This window comes from Phoenix dactylifera, chromosome 12, assembly GCF_051530095.1.
Source record: "Phoenix dactylifera cultivar Ajwa chromosome 12, Ajwa_hap1_PhDact_Kaust_v1.1, whole genome shotgun sequence".
NCBI lineage: Eukaryota > Viridiplantae > Streptophyta > Magnoliopsida > Arecales > Arecaceae > Phoenix > Phoenix dactylifera.
The window spans coordinates 8,116,134-8,137,113 of record NC_143201.1 but is presented as its reverse complement, the minus strand read 5'-3'; the positions used below and the strand labels follow the sequence as shown (position 1 = coordinate 8,137,113).

Genomic DNA, 20,980 nt, shown 5'->3' with positions numbered 1-20,980 from the left:
TCGAAAAAGATTTGCTCCATTCATGCTTAAAACTCCAAATAGGGTGAAACACCTTGGAAAGCTATTTTAGGTTTGAAGCATTTGTTCCATTTGGATAAGCCACATCAGAGCAATTGCCAAAAGTTGCAAGAGAGATGCATCACTTGAATGAACATCAATGAGATGTTTTGGGCTTGAACAAAGCGACCATTCATTTTGTTGGTCTACAACTAATATGATCTAGTGCATGGAATGTTTGGTGTGTGTCCCCTCAGCCCTTGACTCGACTTCGACTTGATTGAGTCAGGTGAGTTAACTCATAGGACTCGCCAGCATGGAGTCATTCGGAAGTAGGCCGAACATAAGGATTTCACGACCAGCTTGAGAGGCCAAAGCCCCCACCAAAATGGGTGTAACGCCTTCAAATTATCTCCAGGAAGATCCCAGGTTAGCCACAGTCCGTGAACTTGCCAGCACACGATAACGAAATGGCTGGAACACTCACCCCCTTCTCTTTATTTATTTCTCAATTTTCCTTTGATTTTCCTCCATCAGCAGCCAACCACCAATCTTCCACCCACTTCTATCCTCCCTCTAGACAATTGTCTGTTCCCCCCTTTCTCCTCGCCAAAATTTGGTGATCAACCAGAGCCATTCTACATTTTCTGTTTTTTTTTTCGCTAAATGGATGGTTCCTACAATTCTAGTACGGATATATCCAAAAAAGTCAAAAAACAGCATGTCTCGAAGCACTCTAGCAACTCCTTCTTTCCAACCCACAGCCTTCCTCTGAAGTGATTGGCCACATACGAGGCCACTCAATCCGCAGCCCTGTCTCCCCTATGTCATACCTCCCCCAAGTCTCTTCCCCTCCCTTGTAAAAATTTGTGATGCCAACATGCTTGCTAGATCTCATCGCACAGGCGACGGCGATCCCAAGCCTAGCAGATTCAAAATCAAATACAATTGATTAAAGCCTTAAATACAACTACATACAAATAAAGATCTATAAACTTATACTTGCTAATATGCATGATGTCAAACTATTGTATGCACGAAGTTTCTCTGCACAAGGCAATTGCTGACAACCTCGTCAAACATATTTTATGGTGGCAAATTCTAAATCATAGCTCAACCATATCAATTAAAGAAAGCTAAATTATAAACGTGCAAAACCTGATCAACCATACAAATAAACAAATTCAAACACTTTCGTATAAGTATCCAAGTAAATATGAAATGATAATATTTATCCAATGGCACCATTCAATTATGTAGCTATAACTCCAACAACAACAATAATTAAATGACTCAACCAAACAAGTATATTGCTGAATAGTCCACCAAAAACTAGATGACGTATCAACAGTCATAGATACCTATATACGATATCAGATCACAAAGGCTAAATCTAAACCATGGCTTGGTAGTCTGTGAACTGGGGCTTGCCTTAGTGGTAAAGCCTTTCTACTTAGCAATAGAGGATTTGGATTCAATGGTGCAGCCTCGTGAATCCGGACTTCTGAGAGTTATAGTATGGCTGGGTCTCTCTCTTTTATATATATAAAAAAAATCTAACCCTGAAATTAAGAGAAGCAAGAATATCTTAAATAATGGCGCTAGCTGTAAGATTTGTGGAGGTTGCAAGTGCCATCACACTGAATGTTTTGTCTATTGTCATCCAAGAGATGGATTACGATATTTGAAAATATAATAAATGTATAAAGAAATAAGATTTTATAATCCTTACGATAGACATGTATGTGTCACTTGTCTTTGGTTCTCTATTAGCCTCCTCCCATTAAATGGCGGAGTGTACAATACACTAGATATATTTATTCTCTTTCTAACTCCTTTCTTTTCCATTGCAATTGAAATAAATTAGAGTAGCACAAAGATAAGGCTTGACCTAATATCTACTATTTTAGTGACAGGAGGTTTTGTGGCCTGATTCAAAGTTGTAGCTAGTCCTTTTTTGAGTAGTTGAACTTTAAAATTAATTTTTCTTCAACTACTACTAGAGCATATGTTGGTAGTCAAAATTTTCAGAGTGGACTTTGTGTACAAATCTATTTCCTTGGTCCAACAAATACATCATTTTTTCTCTTTTTCTTAAAGAATTTCCATGGTACCTCTCTCTTACATATGATATCTTCTCTTTTAAAGTAATCTCCAGCTACTAAAAAAAAGTCCCAACCAACTGATATATTTGAAAGTATAATAAAAGTATAAAGAAATGAGATTTTATCATCTTTATGTTAGCCTCTTTCTAACTCCCTTGTTTTCCATTGCAATTGAAATTATTTAGAGTAGCACAAAGATAAGGCATGACCTAATATCTACTATTTTAGTGATAGGAGGTTTTGTAACCGGATTCAAAGTTGTAACTGAACCTTTTCTGAGTAGTTGAACTTTAAAATTAACTTTTCTTCAATTATTACTGGAGCGTCTTGTGGTAGTCAAAATTTTTGGAGTCTCAATACTAGAAAACTACTAGAAGATAAACTTTGTGCACAAATCTATTTCCTTGGTCCAACAAATACAAATTTTTTTTTCCTTTTTCTTAAAGAATTCCCACGGTACCTCTATCTTACATATGATATCTTCTCTTTTAAAGTAATCTCCGGCTACTAAGAAAGAGTCCCAACCAACTGATATATTTGAAAGTATAATAAAAGTATAAAGAAATGAGATTTTATCATCCTTATGTTAGCCTCTTTCTAACTCCCTTGTTTTCCATTGCAATTGAAATTAATTAGAGCAGCACAAAGATAAGGCATGACCTAATATCTACTATTTTAGTGATAGGAGGTTTTGTAGCCGGATTCAAAGTTGTAACTGGACCTTTTCTGAGTAGTTGAACTTTAAAATTAACTTTTCTTCAATTATTACTGGAGCGTCTTGTGGTAGTCAAAATTTTTGGAGTCTCAATACTAGAAAACCACTAGAAGATAAACTTTGTGCACAAATCTATTTCCTTGGTCCAACAAATACATTTTTTTTTCCTTTTTCTTAAAGAATTCCCACGGTACCTCTCTCTTACATATGATATCTTCTCTTTTAAAGTAATCTCCAGCTACTAAGAAAGAGTCCCAACCAACTGATATATTTGAAAGTATAATAAAAGTATAAAGAAATGAGATATTATCATCCTTATATTAGCCTCTTTCTAACTCCCTTGTTTTCCATTGCAATTGAAATTAATTAGAGTAGCACAAAGATAAGGCATGACCTAATATCTACTATTTTAGTGACAGGAGGTTTTGTAGCCGGATTCAAAGTTGTAACTGGAGCTTTTCTGAGTAGTTGAACTTTAAAATTAACTTTTCTTCAATTATTACTGGAGCGTCTTGTGGTAGTCAAAATTTTTGGAGTCTCAATACTAGAAAACCACTAGAAGATAAACTTTGTGCACAAATCTATTTCCTTGGTCCAACAAATACATTTTTTTTTCCTTTTTCTTAAAGAATTCCCACGGTACCTCTCTCTTACATATGATATCTTCTCTTTTAAAGTAATCTCCAGCTACTAAGAAAGAGTCCCAACCAACTGATATATTTGAAAGTATAATAAAAGTATAAAGAAATGAGATTTTATCATCCTTATCTTAGCCTCTTTCTAACTCCCTTGTTTTCCATTGCCATTGAAATTAATTAGAGTAGCACAAAGATAAGGCTTTGACCTAATATCTACTATTTTAGTTCGGGAGGTTTTATAGCCGGATTCAAAGTTGTAACTGGACCTTTTCTGAGTAGTTGAACTTTAAAATTAACTTTTCTTCAATTACTACTGGAGCATCTCGTGGTGGTCAAAATTTTTGGAGTCTCAATGCTAGAAATCCACTAGAAGATAGATTTTGTGCACAAATCTATTTCCTTGGTCCAACAAATACATCATTTTTTTTTCCTTTTCTTAAAGAATTCCCATGGTACCTCTTCTTACATATGATATCTTCTCTCTTTAAGTAATCTCCAGCTACTTAAAAAAAAATCCCAACCAACTGAATCTCTCACTCAATCTCTCCCAAGCTGGTGCAAGATACTAGTAGGGATTAATTGAGGAAGAAAATGATAAGATATCTATCTACATTGCAAACCATTTACTCAGTAAGCATTTTACCCAAATCTACGAATCCCATACAAATAGAAATTATCAAAGTATCAAAAACGCATTCCATAAAGTATTTAACATGGACCAGAGTGCCGACACTAGGAACAGTGCTGTGTTTATTTCTTGGGTACCACCATCCAGTTCCTTGAAGTTATGAGGACCAAACAAAGCTCATCTTGTGAGCATGCTCTTAACTCGATCCTGCTTTAAATTGCGGCAAGTCATGGATTGTTTACTCAAGCCAGACCCACAGCTAATCGTTAACTTGCAGCTAATTTGTTGATACCAATAAATAGTCAAGACACATCTAGCCGTGAACTTTTTAATTATTGTATAGGTCGGGTTTTTCTTTTTAATTTTTTTTATCTTTTGTTTTTGAAATGTACTAAAGCTTATCTCAAATAAATCTGGCACAAGGACCCAAGCTATAAGTGCCACTCCTACCCAAACTCTGTAGGAGAAAACCAAAATTGCATGTTTAGATGTTGAATTACAAGAAAATATTATATAAATAAACCAAAGTATTATAATTATTTAAACACAATTAAATTCTATTACTATACCATGATAATTCCCTTCAAGAATTGTGCCCAGCTGCACTTAGTTCAGATGTACTAAATAAAACGAAGAAACTAAATTATCGAGGACCTAATACACATAAGAAGAAAATGATTTCGTCAAAGTGGCATAAACCTTTTATAGCCAAACTAAATTCACAAAGCATTACATGTCCTAGAGTTATGCCATGAAATTTTCTTTTATGCTGCCGAATCCACGGCCGTAAATTTTTCCTTACCGTAATTTACATACTTACATGGTCACAGCTAATCCACTTCCATTATATGTACATAGCCACAGCTATTTGTCACAATCATCAACTAATACCTAAAAGTTAATATTAGCCAATCCAAACCTTGTCTGATCTTTGCAAGATCCGCATACCTACAAAATCTAAAAGCATTTTGCAAAACGTAAGAAAAAGATTCAGCAGAAAAAGACCTTCATCTCTTTTTTTGTCCGCTGCATCGACAAAGATAACCGCAACCATCTTGAAATGGTTAGGGTCTGACACTGGTTTCAGTCAACCCAAACAATTACTAGAGCAAAATGGGCTAAATTTTCTAGATCATGAGTTTAACCAATGATCACCTCTATCACCTCCGGCTCTAAGTGACCTACCCAATTATGCACTCAAAATAAACAAGAATTTTAATTACTTTCGGTTCATGTTTGTAGGATTGTTACCAGATGGGCATCGGCGAAAATCTTCATCATTGTGTATCGGTGTCGATGAAGTTCAGAAAGAAATTGTGAAGCTAAGTTAATTTAATCGAGAAAATCTTTATAATGATGTTGAGGGGATAGTGACTTGTACAGGTGGATCATGATAAATAAAGAGATAACAGCTATATTTGATTAAAACTAGTCAATAGCAAGTCACGCAATCCAATGTTTTAATGTTTATAATTTATTTAGACTCCAAAGAATATAACATGATACAACCAAGTGTTGTGATTCTGATATATATGATGCAATGATATACTTTTTTTTTTTTTGGTAATAAAAAGGGGTAGGGGGAGGAAGGGACAAGCCCACCCCCGCGTAGCAGCCCCCACTGGGTCCCCGCCCCACCAGGAGAAAGTTCGATGCGGGCAGAAATGACCGTGTGTTGAGTACCCCGACCGGTTTTACTCATGCCTTCTCCACCCATGGGCTAGGCTCAACTACCTTTCTGGGCTCTGGCTCAAGTCCCAAGTGTGAGTACGTCACATCTGGCACCACCCCGGCTACTAGCGGCCCAAGAGCCCGAAGCCACATTTTAATCGTCGCCGCAGCGACTCGAACTTGGGACCATGAGGTTAGAATCCCCGCCCAGTACCACTAGGCTACCACCTTGGTGGCTTCGGCATTTGATGAACATATAGGCGGCATTTGATGAACATATAGACAAGACAACCACCCATCATAAATGATTCCAGTCAGGCTGGCGTTATTATAAATTTAGGTTGAACTTTACTGCAATCAACGTAAAGAAAAATTTTACTGCTTTGCAGTAGAGCTAATAAAATCATAGAGAAGATAAAATAGGTAGGAGAAGCAAAGCGAGCAGAAGAATGGCAAAGTTGCACCGACACTAGTAGAAGAGCGAGCTTGCAAACGGCTGAGAGCAGGCCAGCATTCACCGTAGAAAGGAACACGTGGCAACCAATTCAATAAACCTACCAGCTTCTCTATATTTATAGCCACCCTTGACCCCTCCCTTTGAATATGACTACCTTCTTTCGTGCACGCCAGCTCTCTTCTTTCGCGCGCCTTATCAGCTCCATATATACTCACACGAAGCATTCCTCTAGTATCAGAATCCTTGCTCTCTCTCTCCCTCTCTCTCTCTCTCTCAACACAGACGCATACGCACAACACAAAACCTAGCTCAACACTCTCTAATATGGAAGCTGGGGGAATTCCAGAGTGTTTGAAGGATAAGAACATCCTGGTTACTGGGTCTACTGGTTTCTTAGCAAAGAGTAAGGATTTAAACTTTGTTATTCCTCTCATGGCGATTTTGAGTAAGTTCCTTGCATGGTCATGACTTTTATGGAGCTCTATAATATTTCTTTTCTCTTGTTCTATGATTGAAGTTTTTGTGGAGAAGGTGCTTAGGGTTCAACCCAATGTTAAGAAGCTCTTCCTATTAGTGAGAGCCGTGGATAACACGTCAGCCATGCGTCGTGTGCAGACTGAGGTGAACCCCTCCTCCTCCTCCTCCTCCTCCTCCTCCAGCTCTACTCATAGAAGTTGCTTTAGGTTTCGCTAGTTTTTCACTGTCTCGTCATATAATTTTTGGTCTTGCAAGCAACTGTCACAGTCTGTGTGATTAAGTTTTACTAGTACACTTCAACGCAGGTGAATTTATTTATATGATCCGGTTATAGCATAAACTCCAGCAGAAGTTAATATATTCATTTGTGACATAGCGGGCCCTAGACTGTGACATCTCATCTACTCAGGTGTCTGTCGGTAGGGATGAGTTGTGTATGGTAATCACTTAGAAATCCTTTCTGTTCAACATTAACAATTGCCTAGAGAAAAATAATAACTTAAAGGTATGTATCTAGTTTTATTGTTCAATCACAGTCATACAGGTAAAGATATAGATAAAATGGGAGCAAAACAAGAAGGAACGTACTAACAGAGATAGAAACGCAGTTATTGCTGGAGAGTAGGCTGCAACTTTAATATTAGATAAGTTTCAAAACTCCTGCTGCATGTTCAAATTTGTAGTTGGAGTAAAATAAAAGGAACCATAAGTGGGGATTTTGTGTTTGTATGTGCTTCTAAAGGTTTATATAGTGGTCAGGGTATCCTAGGAGAAGTTTATATGATGCTCTAGAAGTTCAACAGAAAAACTATTGGCATGATGTTGCTCAATTTGGATTAGGTTATATGTCTTTTTTAAATCTTGCTTCCATTTTAAGAATGAACTCTTCTCACTTGATTTCATCTTCTTAATAAATCCAGGGTCTATGGACCTTCCTCTTCTAACACAGAAATATATTATTTTCAAAAGAACATGTGAGAATCAGATATCTGTTTTTATGTCATGATGCAAAATAATCAAAAGGAATGCACCAAATAATTAAGTATTGCTCATGCATTATTGTCCTAAAGGTCATTAATCTCATCTGCTTCATTCTCCAGGTGATAGGGAAGGAGTTATTTAAGATTTTGAAAGAAAGCCATGGAAATGGTTTTCATTCGTTTATTGCAGAGAAGCTGTTTCCAATAGCAGGAGACATCATTCATGAGAACCTAGGGATAAGGGACTCTGATCTCATGGAAGAACTCTGGAAGAAAATTGACATTGTCGTAAACGTTGCTGCAACCACCAACTTTGACGAGAGGTTAAAAAATTCATTTTGTTTACTTAAACTAACGAAAGACAGCACACATTAGATCTCATGAATTTGACTTTATTTATGGTTGGAGCACCAAAGATTACTTGCGAGTGTATAATTATGTTAACCTGAATCTCTCGCAGATATGATGTGGCTTTGGATGTCAACGTCTTTGGAGCTAAGCATGTTTTGGAATTTGCAAAGAAATGTGTAAAACTTGAAATGCTCCTCCATGTTTCCTCCGGTATGTCTTACCAACAAATTAGAAGCAAAGCATAGTTGGTATTGAAGGTTGAATAAATTTTAGCTTGATAATTTATTATGGATAACCAATATAAAAAGATTGGATATATTTACATCAAATGATATGATATCGTGCCAAGAATGCATCTATGCACAAACAAAATGTACAAATAAAAATCCTAACCAAAATAAAAGGATACTTAACAGAATACTACACATTTGTGGCATATATGTGTGTGCATTACATAACATATACCACAAAATCACTATGATGTCAATTTCTAAGAACCAGCTCAAATGTTGTCAGCCTCACCACTGTCTTGTTTGCTTTCAGCTTTTGTATCTGGTATGAAAGAAGGACTAATATTAGAGAAGCCATTCCATATGGGTCAAACACTCAAAGAGAACTCCTACTTGGATATCGAAGCAGAGCTACAATTAGTAGAAGAAAAAAAGAGGAAACTCCATGCCAACAAATCAATGGAGGATGCCGAAGATACAGCCCTTAAGGAAATGGGCATGAAGAGGTTCTGTAACTCATCCTCAATCCAGCTAATACTTTCTTAGATACCTTAAATCCATAAAAAAAAAAAAGGCACTACAGTGTATGAGACTTCCGGCACTTTAAGATCTAGGGAGGGTAAAACGTATACAATCTTACCACCGCATGCGAAGAGACTATTTCCATGTATAGAATTTATAACATCCAAGCCATAATGGAGTAATCTTCCCATCAGATTGCACAAAAGCCCTCACTCTAAGATATCTTAAATCCATACTTTACTTTTGTAAAACAAATTGTTTAGGTATTCCCATCTTTCTCAAAAAACCGAAAAAAGAAAAATCTTTTGGATCGAGAAGAGTAAAGAAATCCTCCTCTTTATTCTCCTGTTGTACTTTATTGGAAAAGGTTCTAATCTTTTCTCATTTCTTCATTCTTATCTTACAGGGCAGAGTTTTTTGGATGGCCAAACACCTATGTCTACACAAAGGCAATGGGGGAGATGTTGCTTGGGCACTTGAGAGGAGACTTGCCACTTGTTATACTGCGCCCAACTATGATAACAAGCATTTACAAGGAACCCCTGCCTGGCTGGATAGAAGGAACAAGGTAGACATATTTTATATACATGGAGAGGACATGATTGGACCGTGCATTGAGATTATCGTATCCTCATAATTATAATCTGACCACAGAGTGCAACAATAGAATAGGATTGATCTATATAACATTTTAAATTTTGATGCAGGACCATTGATAGCCTGATCATTGGTTACGCAAAGGGAAAGCTCTCATGCTTTTTTGGAGAACCTGAATTGGTAATGGATGTGGTAGGTTCCAAATTATGTTTCTCCTTATGCTTATCTAGCTTCTAGTTCTTGGCCTAAAGAGGAATCTAATTTCATTTAAACCTTGTAATCTTTTCTTTCTGCCAAACTTAATCTCTCACCCTAAACCATCTTTGCCTATTATTGGACACCAATTTACAAAGTATTCGCAATATCTTCATCTCAGCCCCATATCAGGCCACATATTAATAATTCATTCTAAAAATTTTAAATTTTAAATTTTTAATTTTAAATTTTAAATTTTAAATTTTAAATTTTAAATTTTAAATTCTGAATTTTGAATTTTAAATTTTAAATTTTAAATATAAATTTAGGATTGATCTTAGGAATCCATTTGTTATTTCGTTCTATCTTTGTATCATCCTAGTTGTAATCTCTTACACATTCTCAACTATAAATATACATGATAACTACCTCCTGAGGTAGGTAGAAAAAATTCTTTCCAATATTTTTTTCCCACATATTCCTCTTTCAAAGGATTAACATCAATTGAGATTGGAATCCCATCCATCTAGATGGGAAACTGCTTGCTCCGTGACAAGAAGAAAGGAAGGAAATATGGGATAGGGCTTGTATTCTCTAAGCTTCCAGGGCAAATTATAATTACAAGAGAATAAAATACTAACACTGCTCGGAATAAAATGGCTGGTTCTTCAAAGACAAGGCTAAGAGTTTGGAAGGACTTCACACGAAGACCATCTTTTGAAGGACTCGACGTCCCTTGTTTCACGGAGAGCTCGAGATAAGCTGTTATGGGTTTTCTTCAAGGTCACTCAGCTGTAATATTTGGTTCTTGACACCTTAGTGTGTCCTTCCATTTTCTTCTTCCTCCTTGCTTCTGTCCCTTCCCCCCTCCAAGAGGATGTAACATTTCTCATTGAATTTGGACTTAAGCCTATTTCCTCTCTCTCTCTCTCTCTCTCTAACACACACACACACACCAAGAATAAAAAAGCCTAGCACTGCAGTTTGTATTCTGCATGCCAATCAACTGTAAGCAAGGATGCAATACTAAATGTAGAGCACTGGATTGTAATGCAGGTCCCTGGAGACATGGTGGTGAACGCTATGATTGTGACCATGGCATCTCACCTAAATCAGCGATCGAAATTCATCTACCATATGAGCTCCGGGGTGAGAAATCCAGTCACATACGCCATTCTAGAGCAATGTGGGTTCCGTTACTTCCTCGAGAACCCTCGGGTAGGAAAAGATGGAAAAACCATTAAGACAAACAGGATGTCTGTCTTCAGAACAATGTCCGCCTTCCATGCATACGTGACCCTACGATACAGGCTGCCATTGGAAGTCAGTACATGATATCTTTAGGATTTTGCATCAATTTGTTTTGCATTCTGTTCGCAGGTTGTGGTTTTTGAATTATTGCTATTCAACCTATTCTTTAGATTCAATTTGAAGTGGCATCATAATCTCTTAGTACTTGATTCATAGTAAACTCTAATGTCAATATCCTCATGTACTTTTGGCTTCTCCTGATTAGGTACTGCACCTGGTTAATCTGATATTTTGCCGGTTGTTCGACCGTCGTTACAAGGAGCTAAGCCGGAAGTTTAAGTTTATGATGCATCTTGTTTATCTTTATTCTCCATATGCCTTCTTCAAGGGATGGTATGCTCGGTGGCTCCCAACTTTTCTTCTTCTTTTTATACACTTTCTTTTAATTGCGTATAATGCTTCAATCAGAATATTTACACAGTTAATCTTTTTCTGGGTATAATGTGTTTCGTTTTGCAATGTCTGCAATACTTCCATTTTTTTCTCTTTTTTTTTTATGGAGAGAGAAGACAGAAGAGAGAATCATTGGACCCCCTAATGAATAGTAATTATCTTTTCAAGAGAGAGTGAGAAACTGCAAGTGCAAATCGAGAAATGGTTTCGCGAAAACGTTAAATCTCCGACCATCACAGTATTAATCAACATGACCGTGCTATTCTCCAACATCAATACTTATATAGTCTCATGATTATTTATGTAACCGATAGCTTGAACTGATATATCTGCACTTTGTTTGTTGGTGAAGCTTCGATGACATTAACTTGGAAAGGCTGAGGATGACCATGATGAAGGACAACGTCGACGCTACTTTGTTCAATTTCGATCCCAAGAGCATCGACTGGAAGGACTACTTCTATAGGGTTCACATCCCCGGGGTGCTAAAGTATGTGTGCAAGTAAACTACCATGAAAATACAAAATTACATGGAACGTGAAGCTCTATGTCTTCGATCTTTCCTTTTCTCCCTTGTTATCAATTGTAACAGTAAACGTTGATGTCGTAGAAATGTTTGTAAATCATCTTCTCCACTCCGACCAGAGAAGAAGATGCTGTTATATTGTTGTTTTGTGGTACATGCCAAGCCATTTGAAGGTGTGCACGATATTTGTAGACAATGTGTTAACTGATAATTCGCCATGGGCAGAAATATGAAGTGAATAAATGAAGAAGGATTCATAAAGTTTGACATATACATGCATACATATGTACTAGCTTCCATGGAATTGACAGTGTTGGTTGGCAGCTTAAAGTCTAAGATTTGAGGTAACTGGCATGGAACATAAAGAGCAAAGAAGCTTGTAAAATGGCTTTAAGGACTCCGGAATTATTCACTTGACATTGCAGTGATTTTGATGATGAGACCGGGAAAAACATCATCGGGGTCTTCGATGTGGGGATTCTCTTCCAATATAAAAGGATCGCCACATTTGTCGCTAATAGTGTGCAGGGTCTCTCCTTCGCTAACCACGTAAATCTCATCGCAAGGCCGGTCATGTATCTTCTGATATCTCCATACTGGTGGGTCTTCTTCACCTGGATCACAGCAGCCCATAAGTAGCAGGAGCGCCAAGAACAGAGTGCAGTACCAAGAGACCTTCTCGCCTGCCACCCATGTTGCCGAGAGAGAACCAGCCATGACTCATGGGAAGAAGAACAATGCACATTGCTTGCTTAGTTGGTGAGAATGGTTATTTAAGTAGTTGATGGGAGGAGTTGATGCATGGGAGTTCGGGGTGGGTTTGAAGCTTGCTTTGGTGGTTGGGAGAGGAGTTGATGGGAGGGTGGAAGATGTTTTAGTCTTGAGTTGTTGGGAGTGGGTGCATGTAAAAGTTGTGGGCCACTGGTAACTCAGTGGAGCTGGACTGCGCAGGCAAGGGTTAAATTGAGGTGACCGGATGCTTTTTGTTCGGACATATAAAATGAGAGGGCTTATTGGCCTGCTGATAGCCTCAGTGGTGGAGTGATATATTCACACGTGAGTGTTGATCTCAGTGGAAGAAGCTCACGGGTCGGAAAGGGCACGCGAAAACTTGCAATTCGTATTGAACAGTGAGAGCTGCTACGTTGGTGCTCCTGCTTTTTGGCCTAAAAAAAATAACAAAAAAAAAATTGTGGCGGGGGTTCCAATGACCACCTCGGTGCGGTAGTTGATTAAATTGGGTAAGCGGAAAGATATTTGAGGACTTTTTCTCTTTTTGCAAGTCTCTACCGGCTCATTATGGTCCGCTTGCAGCCACGATTGAACAGCGACTCAGCTTGTACCAAAAATTAAAATTAAAATTAAAGGAGAGAGAGAGAGAGAGAGAGAGAGAGAGAGAGAGAGAGAGAGAGAGAGAGAGAGACTCCTCGGGGTCTTCATCACCATTATTAAGACAATGCAAGTCACAGAGGAAATGACATGGCTGTGTGACCAGCCTTCACATACCCATCGACCATTAACACCATATAGTGATGGTATGTCTATTGTCGATGATATCAAGAACATGAGTGAAGACTATTAAGAGGGAAGATATCGGGTCGATGAAGTTTAAAAAATAACTGTAAAGCTAGATGTAATGGAGAAAATATTTATCAGGATGTTGATAGAGAGAAAAAAATTCCGACTCGGCGTGCACTACATGGCTGTCCTACTATTGACTAATCAAGAATAAGTGGTGGTGCACCGAGATGAGCATTTGATGAATGAGACCTACAAAATGAGTGATTGTAATTTGCAGCATGCAAAGCCAAGTAATACACGCCGTTTAGGATATAATTTCTTAGTCACTATCTTAGTGACAACAACAGTGTAGAAGAGATGCAAACCTCAACCACCAAGATGTTCATGTGCAAACCTGATAAACCCTAACATTTAATCCATCATAAATTTTCCACCCACTCTCTTGGAAGCAAAGATCAGGAATTCAAATCTTAAGTGATGTTATCCCTCAAGATTTTAACCCCAAGTAATCCTAGAGATTTTCTTGATGGGCTCGGATACTAAATAATAAAAACTAATATTATAATAATAATAATAATAATAATAATAATAAATAATAATAGTAATAATTATCTAATAAGAATAGCAGCAGTAGTAGCAGCAGCAACAAAATATGGTCAACATGTAGGCGAGACTTGAGCTCAAATTACAGGCCCATGGGGTCGATCTCGTGAACGTTCCTTGGAATAGGTAAGCCTTGAGGTAGCTTGAAGCTTTGAACCAAAACAATCAACCATAGATGAGCCTAGAAAGTAATAGCTAGTGCTTGGATATGGTAGAAAATAGAGCTGAAAATGCAATGGATACGGATCGGATATTAATATTTCTATATTTGTATCAATATTTGAAAAATATGGATACAAATATAGATATTAAACGGATATCAAAATTGATATCCATGTTTATTCTAAACGGATACGGATACGAATAGGATATTAAGCATATCCATATTTGTTATAAACGGATACGGATACGAATTGGATAAACATATTCATATTTTTTTATCTAAATACGGATATAAATTAGATATTTTTTTGAATATTAATCAAATTTTGAGCAAAATTCAATGAAGAAAACTAGCAACAAAGATTTGATCATAAAGAAAAGATTTAATTAAGAAAATTTAGTTTTAACAAGCATTCATCAATAATAAAAACTAATAATAATGATATAATCATAAAGGATATATTTAATAAAAAATAATAATTTCAGCAATCATTCATCAAAAGCAAGAAGCAAAATTTTAATGAAAGCAAGAATTCAAAAATAAAAAATATAATGATATATTCAGAAAAGATAAATTTGATTTAAAAATTGCAATTTTAGTAAACCCATACCTATGATATCTTTGTTAACCCATGCCTATAATCAAAGTACAAAGATCCAAGTGATAAAAGTACCTTCTTGTGTTGCTTCCTGTATTGCTGTACATAGCTATCCAGGTAACCTTCGCAGGCTTCAGACAGTTGTAGAAGTAGCGCTTGCATTTTGAGTTGGCCAAAAGAAAGACCTAAAAGTAAACATATCCATTGGTGTCAACACAAAATTATATATAATTGTGTTTTGATATCACAGCTCTTTTATCTTACAAAATCTAAATATTCTTACCTGGGAGTTAGATTGAACAAATATGATGCCCTTTCTAAGGTATATCTTAGCACTACTAAAATGACAAAGCTTTGTCCTGTAGTTTCAAGCACATTCTTTGAAAGTTAGTATTCAGCCTTGAAAAATGTTAGGGGGGAAAAATAATAACTTGAGGTATGTAGAAAGAATGAGTTCATTTTAAAGTGGATCTACATATTGCTCTTGCACATTAAGATAAGGCAACCGTTCAATCATTATGAAACGGAGCCTCAGTACATGTATAGAACTTCAACCCACAAATATACAACAAGTGCAAGTTAGAAGGAAGAATGCAAGGCAAAAACCCATATGTCTGGAAAATAATAACATATTTAAGATAGTAACATAACACCAGGTAGATATCAATCTAAGCACGATAATTTGCAAAATCTTGCTAAATGAGACTATCAAGCAAAAAAAAAAAACTCAATGTCATCGTAAACAAGTTTCATATCATCACTTGATAACTTACAACATACTCATCACCAAAAGTTTAACAAGGTTTAAGGAAAAAGTTTAATCTTATTCAAAGATAAACTTCAAATACATCCCAACAAAAATATCCTTAGCAAAGATTCATAAACTAATAAGTAGAATAGTTCTATTTAATGGAATTACATCATGCAACAATCTTCAATGCTCCAATCACCCTACAATAAAAATGATGATTTTAGTATAAAAGTTTCAACATATATAAGCAAAAATAATAACTATTTTTTTAAAACTATATATCATATTCATTTACCTTATCATAGTATATGAATTGATGTTCATTTATTTGAGTCTTCAACGAAAATAAAATAGCTATCCGACACAACAGGAGAATTAAGAACATGAATAATAGAAGCAATAGTACCTAAAACAAAATAAAAATTTTACTGGTAAAGTACTATAGATAAGTTAACTTTTACACAAATATTATGTAAAATACAACAAATTAATTTTTTTTCGATCTTAGCCAATCTTGAAGACAAATCACAACTTCAATAATATCAGGATCTAATGAACCTTGGAATGCATCTATCACTTGTCCACCTGTGCTAAATGCTAATTCCGATGCTACTGTTGATATTGGAATTGCCAAAATATCTATTGCAATTCGAGCTTAGATAGGGTACTTTGGGCCATTAGATTTCTACTAGGCTAAAATATCAAAGATGTTACCTCCAATATATGGCCATATATATATAAATATATATATATATATATATATATATATATATATATATATAATTAAAAGAAAATCTTAAAAGGAATAATATATATATATATATTAATCGGCATCAAAATAAATCTATTTTAGCACAAAAGAAATCTATTCTAGCACAAAATAAATATATTCATTTAATAAATTTAAATCATAAAATTGCAAATATTACGGATCTACTAATATTAAGTTTGAAATAAAAGTAAGAAGAAAAAGCCTGATTGAAGACAGATCGAAGCGCGTAGATATTGTCCCAAAAAAATATTTACCCCCACGTATGGGTCTTTCGGCAATCTTCCTCAGAGATACAATGACCCAAAAGGTTCTTCTTCAGTACGTCTCGAAAGAAACCAAAACGAATCCGATCGGACTTGCAGATCCAGCAAAGAACGAAATAAAAAAAATAAAATAAAATATGCTGAATAAAAATACAAAAATAAAAATCAGAAGTGGCTAAAAGGAGGAAGAACTTTTCTTCAAAAAATTTCGGCATTTTTCTCTATTTTTTGGTGTTCCGAATAGAAAAAAATAGGAGGTATTTATAGGATTATTGGACAGGGGCATTTTGGTCTTTTTGCGGATGCGCCCGCGGTCATTCCATGGCCAGCGGGCGCTGGTACGCATCTGCGAAATGCGGATGCAGCTAGCCCGCGTTTATTTCGCGAACGCCCCAGCGGGCAATTCGCAAATGCCCCAGTGGGCGCCAGCAGGCGTGCGCGCCCCCGAGACGTGTAACACCCCATTGAGGGCTAGCAGGCGCGCGCGCGCCTGAGACACACATTTCGAGCCGCGTGCGCATTAATTTTGAACAATCCCCCATAAAAATTAATTTTTTAAATAATTTTAAAGTCAAAACAAAATATTGGATATCTTATATTATGTAATAGGTGTAGGTACCTTTTGATTTAAACCTTCACTTAGTGACAATTGATTATATCTGTGGAGCCAAGGTAGTCTTAACCTTGAACTGCGGTCAATAGCTCAGATTAAATCAACAGCACACATAATATAGCCCGATCTGGGTTCTAAACGGGTTGCGCTAATATGGTCATGCGCAGGTATCTTTCATGTGCTTTTTAGGAAATCACCCATTTTCCATAATTGCGGCCTTACGACTACACATATAGGTAAGTCCTAATAAGGAAGCTAGCAAGGAAGCTTTTGCCTCTCGGATCTCGGACTCATTAAGAGTTATACAAACGAACTCATCCTACCGCTTGCTTTTATAAGCACTAGCGCCATAGGGATAAAGAAAACATGAATTAGTGCTCCTCTTAGTTACACTCCGGTTTGTTTTTACCCATTGAACCTTTTATGGTTGGATTTCTACTATGGTGATCTATCTTTATGGGTTAATCACATCCCCTTCGACGACTCTAGAACTACTGTTCTAGATAAACTTTTTATAAGCTTATCAGCCAAATAATTTTATGATTTTATAAAATTCAAAACTATAATGTTATTTTTTAATTTATATCTTAATGATTTATGATGCATTTTTAAGTGCCTGTTTATTTTTATATTGGCATTTTCTTGGTTGCACTTATCTATTATAGATTTATAGTCACAATATAATGAGATAGGTGGTAAAGGCGACTCATCTACAAGAAGGTCTATAAGTAGATCTTTGAGCCACTCAGCCTCAGTGCTAGTGGTGTCTAAAGCTATCAGTTCAGACTCCATGGTACTTCTAGATATCAAGGTTTGTTTGGTGGATTTTCAAGACACGACAATACCTCCTAGGAGAAAGACATATTCTATGGTGGATTTAACATCTAAGGTATCGTTGATCCAGTTGGCATCACTATAACTTTTTTGGACAACAGAAAATCCACTAAAGTGCAAACTATAGGATTTGGTACCCTTAAGATACCTAAGGAGCCTTTCTAATGCTATCCAGTGATCTCTATTTGGATTAGTAGTGTATCTACTAAGTCTATTTATAGCATATGCTATATCTGGTCTGGTGTAGTTTACTAGGAATCCTAGTAAGCCTATGATTTAAGCATATAAGCTTTGAAGGGTAGGAATTTCTAGATTCTTCTTAAGGTGTGTAGAGAGATCAAATGGAGTAGAAACATGCTGACAATTGATATAATTAAATTTATTGAGAATCTTGTCTACATAATGACTTTGAGATAACTCAATTCTATTTGCATTTCTAATTATCTTGGTATTTAAAATTAAGTCAGCTTGTCTCAAGTCTTTCATATCAAACTTATAACTTAAGATTTACCTTACTCATCAACTATCTGAAGATCTGTCCTAAAGATCAGTATGCCATCTACATAAAAGCACAAGATCACATATTTATTTCCAACTTTTTTGGTATACACATTCATCTGTACTATTGATTTCAAATCCAAATGTCAGTATGGTTTCATCAAATTTTAAGTGCAATTGCTTAGGTGCTTGTTTAAGACTATAGAGATATTTGACTAGTCTGCAAACTTTATTTTTTTGGCTTGAGATTATAAATCCCTCTGGTTGGTTCATATAGATTTTTTCATTTAAGTCTCCATTTAGAAAAGCTGTTTTGACATTCATCTGATGAATTACTAATCTATGGATGGAAGCTAATGCTATAAGGACCCTAATAGTTGTAATCCTAGCTATAGGTGCATAGACATCAAAGAAATCTATTACAGATCTTTGAGTAAAATCCTTGGCAACTAATCTAGCTTTATATTTATCTATAGAGCCATCAGGCCTAAGTTTCTTCTTAAAGATCCATTTGCACCCTATAGTTTTACAGCCAAAAGGAAGATCAGTCAATTTTCAAGTTTGATTTTGGATAATTGACTGCATCTCCATAGCTTCTCTCCAAAAAGGTGAATCCAAGGATTTCATTGCATCCTCAAAGGTAGTTGAAGAGTCTTCTATAAGAAAGGTATAGAAGTCATCTCCAAATATTTTCTTTACTCTAGATCTCTTACTTCTCCTAGGTTCTACTTCTACTTCTATTTCTCTTGTCCTTATTCTATTAGAGCTATTAACTATACCGCTATCTACTCTAGTCCTAAGTGAAAAGGTGTCTTCAAAATATGTTGTATCTCTGCTTCTATGATGGTGTTGTTACTAATATTATTTTTTTTCTGAATTAATTACTAGAAATCTATTAGCATACTATTGGCTGCATCTCCTATGAAAATGGCATCCATTGTTTTAGGTCCTATTTTTTTCTTTTAAAATCAGGTATTTTTACTTTACCAAGCACCCCCATACTTTCAAATAGCTAAGATTAGGTTTTCTATGTTTTCAAACTTCGTATAGGATTAGATCATTATTTTTATAGGAAATCCTATTGAGGATATAACAGGCTGAAACTAGAGCTTCCCCTCACAAATTTTTTGGTACTCTTGAGCTTATAAGCATGGAGTTAACCATATCCATTAAAATTCTATTCTTCCTTTCTGCTACTCTATTTGATTGGGAAGAATAGGGAGCAGTTACTTCATGAATGATTCCATGATCTTCACAAAATTGAGTTATGTCATTAGATGTATATTCACCTCCCTGATCTGATCTAAGAATTTTAATTTTTTTCTCCTGTTGGTTCTCAACTTCAATCTTAAAAATCTTAAATTTGCTGAGCACCTCATTCTTTGTTTTAATTAGGTAGATGTAACAGAACTTGGATAGATCATCTATGAAGGTCACAAAGTATCTGTTACCTTTCTCAGAAGTTCTACCAGAGTTACAAACATCACTATGAATCAACTCTAATAGATCTGATCCCTATTAACAGATTTAAAAGGCTTTCTAGGAAGTTTGGCTTCTACACAAATTTCACATTTCTTATGGTTCTTAAGATCACTTTTTGGTATTAAGTTTAGGTTCATAAGTTGCTTAATTGTATTATAATTTACATGACCTAATCTACCATGCCAAATAGAAGGAGGTTCTATATTCATGATCAAAGGATTTTTATTTATTGAAGGAATTATTAGATTCAACTCAAACATTCCTTCACTTAGAAATTCTTTTACAATAAACATTACACGATGAGAAATTACAACTTTATTGGAATCAAAAATAAGACAAAAGCCTTGTTGGACAAGCAAGGAACTACTAATTAGGTTTCTCCTAACGACCAGAACATGTTGGACGCCATGCAAGGACAGAATTTTTTCAGAGGTAAGCTTTAAGTCCACACGTCCCACTCCTAGCACATGCGCCTCCAAGCTGTTTGCCATAATTACAGCTCCTTCACTTGAGACCTGGTAAGAAGAAAACCAGGAGCGATCCGAACAAATATGAATATCAGCTTCGGTATCAATGCACCAATCAAGTGCTTATAAAGTCATGTTAACTTTAGGAGTGAAAGAAACAGACCTGAAAGCAATCTCAGAGGAGCCAGCGCCGGAAGTCACCATGTTAACTTGAGCACTGGTTGTGTGTGGACCTTTCTTCTTGGATTGAAAAGGTGCAGTCTTCTTATAGAAGCACTGGGGAAACAAATGGTTGGTCCGACCACACACATAATAGAAATGAACACCACCTTCATCTTTCTTCTTCTTCTGCTCCTGGGATTGGATAAGTTTTCCATTATGGTGGTTAGGGTTTCTAAGGTTGTAGGGTTTCTTTTTGTAATGCTTATTTTTGAAGGGTCGATTCTGATTTTTTCTAGGTGGGGCCTCTACATTATAAACATTATCTTTGTATCCAGTAGAGATTTTACTCCTGAGCCTATGCTGCTCTTCAATTCTAATGGAGTTCAAAACTTGGGTTAGGATGAGACCTTCTTGGGTATAGCTCAGAGTTTTAGCAAAATCAGACCAGGAATTAGATAGT

General features: G+C 36.0%; 1 protein-coding gene across 3 annotated transcripts; it reads left to right on the top strand.

Annotated features, from left to right (window-relative positions):
- Nucleotides 1-6,113: 6,113 nt before the first annotated feature.
- Nucleotides 6,114-12,062, top strand: FAR4 (fatty acid reductase 4). 3 transcript variants are annotated; one of them, XM_008803005.6, is made up of 10 exons: nt 6,114-6,614; nt 6,729-6,832; nt 7,789-7,991; nt 8,129-8,229; nt 8,563-8,755; nt 9,178-9,339; nt 9,479-9,560; nt 10,620-10,886; nt 11,080-11,207; nt 11,620-12,062. In XM_008803005.6, the coding sequence occupies exons 1-10, from the start codon at nt 6,536-6,538 to the stop codon at nt 11,771-11,773; spliced, it is 1,473 nt and encodes a 490-aa protein (XP_008801227.2). In that variant the 5' UTR covers nt 6,114-6,535; the 3' UTR covers nt 11,774-12,062. The 3 variants fall into 3 exon arrangements, 2 of the variants coding, with proteins under 2 accessions (XP_008801227.2, XP_088564362.2); XR_015971846.2 differs by having other exon boundaries at nt 6,354-6,614; nt 10,620-10,943; XM_088708236.2 differs by lacking the exon at nt 10,620-10,886 and having other exon boundaries at nt 6,354-6,614.
- The last annotated feature ends 8,918 nt before the right edge of the window (nt 12,063-20,980 follow it).

What these genes read in the sequence shown, in the direction of transcription:
- FAR4 (XM_008803005.6), top strand. Translation starts at nt 6,536, where the DNA reads ATGGAAGCTGGGGGAATTCCAGAGTGTTTGAAGGATAAGAACATCCTG. An exon ending in GCTCCTCCATGTTTCCTCCG is followed by an intron (nt 8,230 to 8,562) that starts GTATGTCTTACC and finishes GTTTGCTTTCAG; the next exon opens with CTTTTGTATCTGGTATGAAA. An exon ending in CTGAATTGGTAATGGATGTG is followed by an intron (nt 9,561 to 10,619) that starts GTAGGTTCCAAA and finishes ATTGTAATGCAG; the next exon opens with GTCCCTGGAGACATGGTGGT.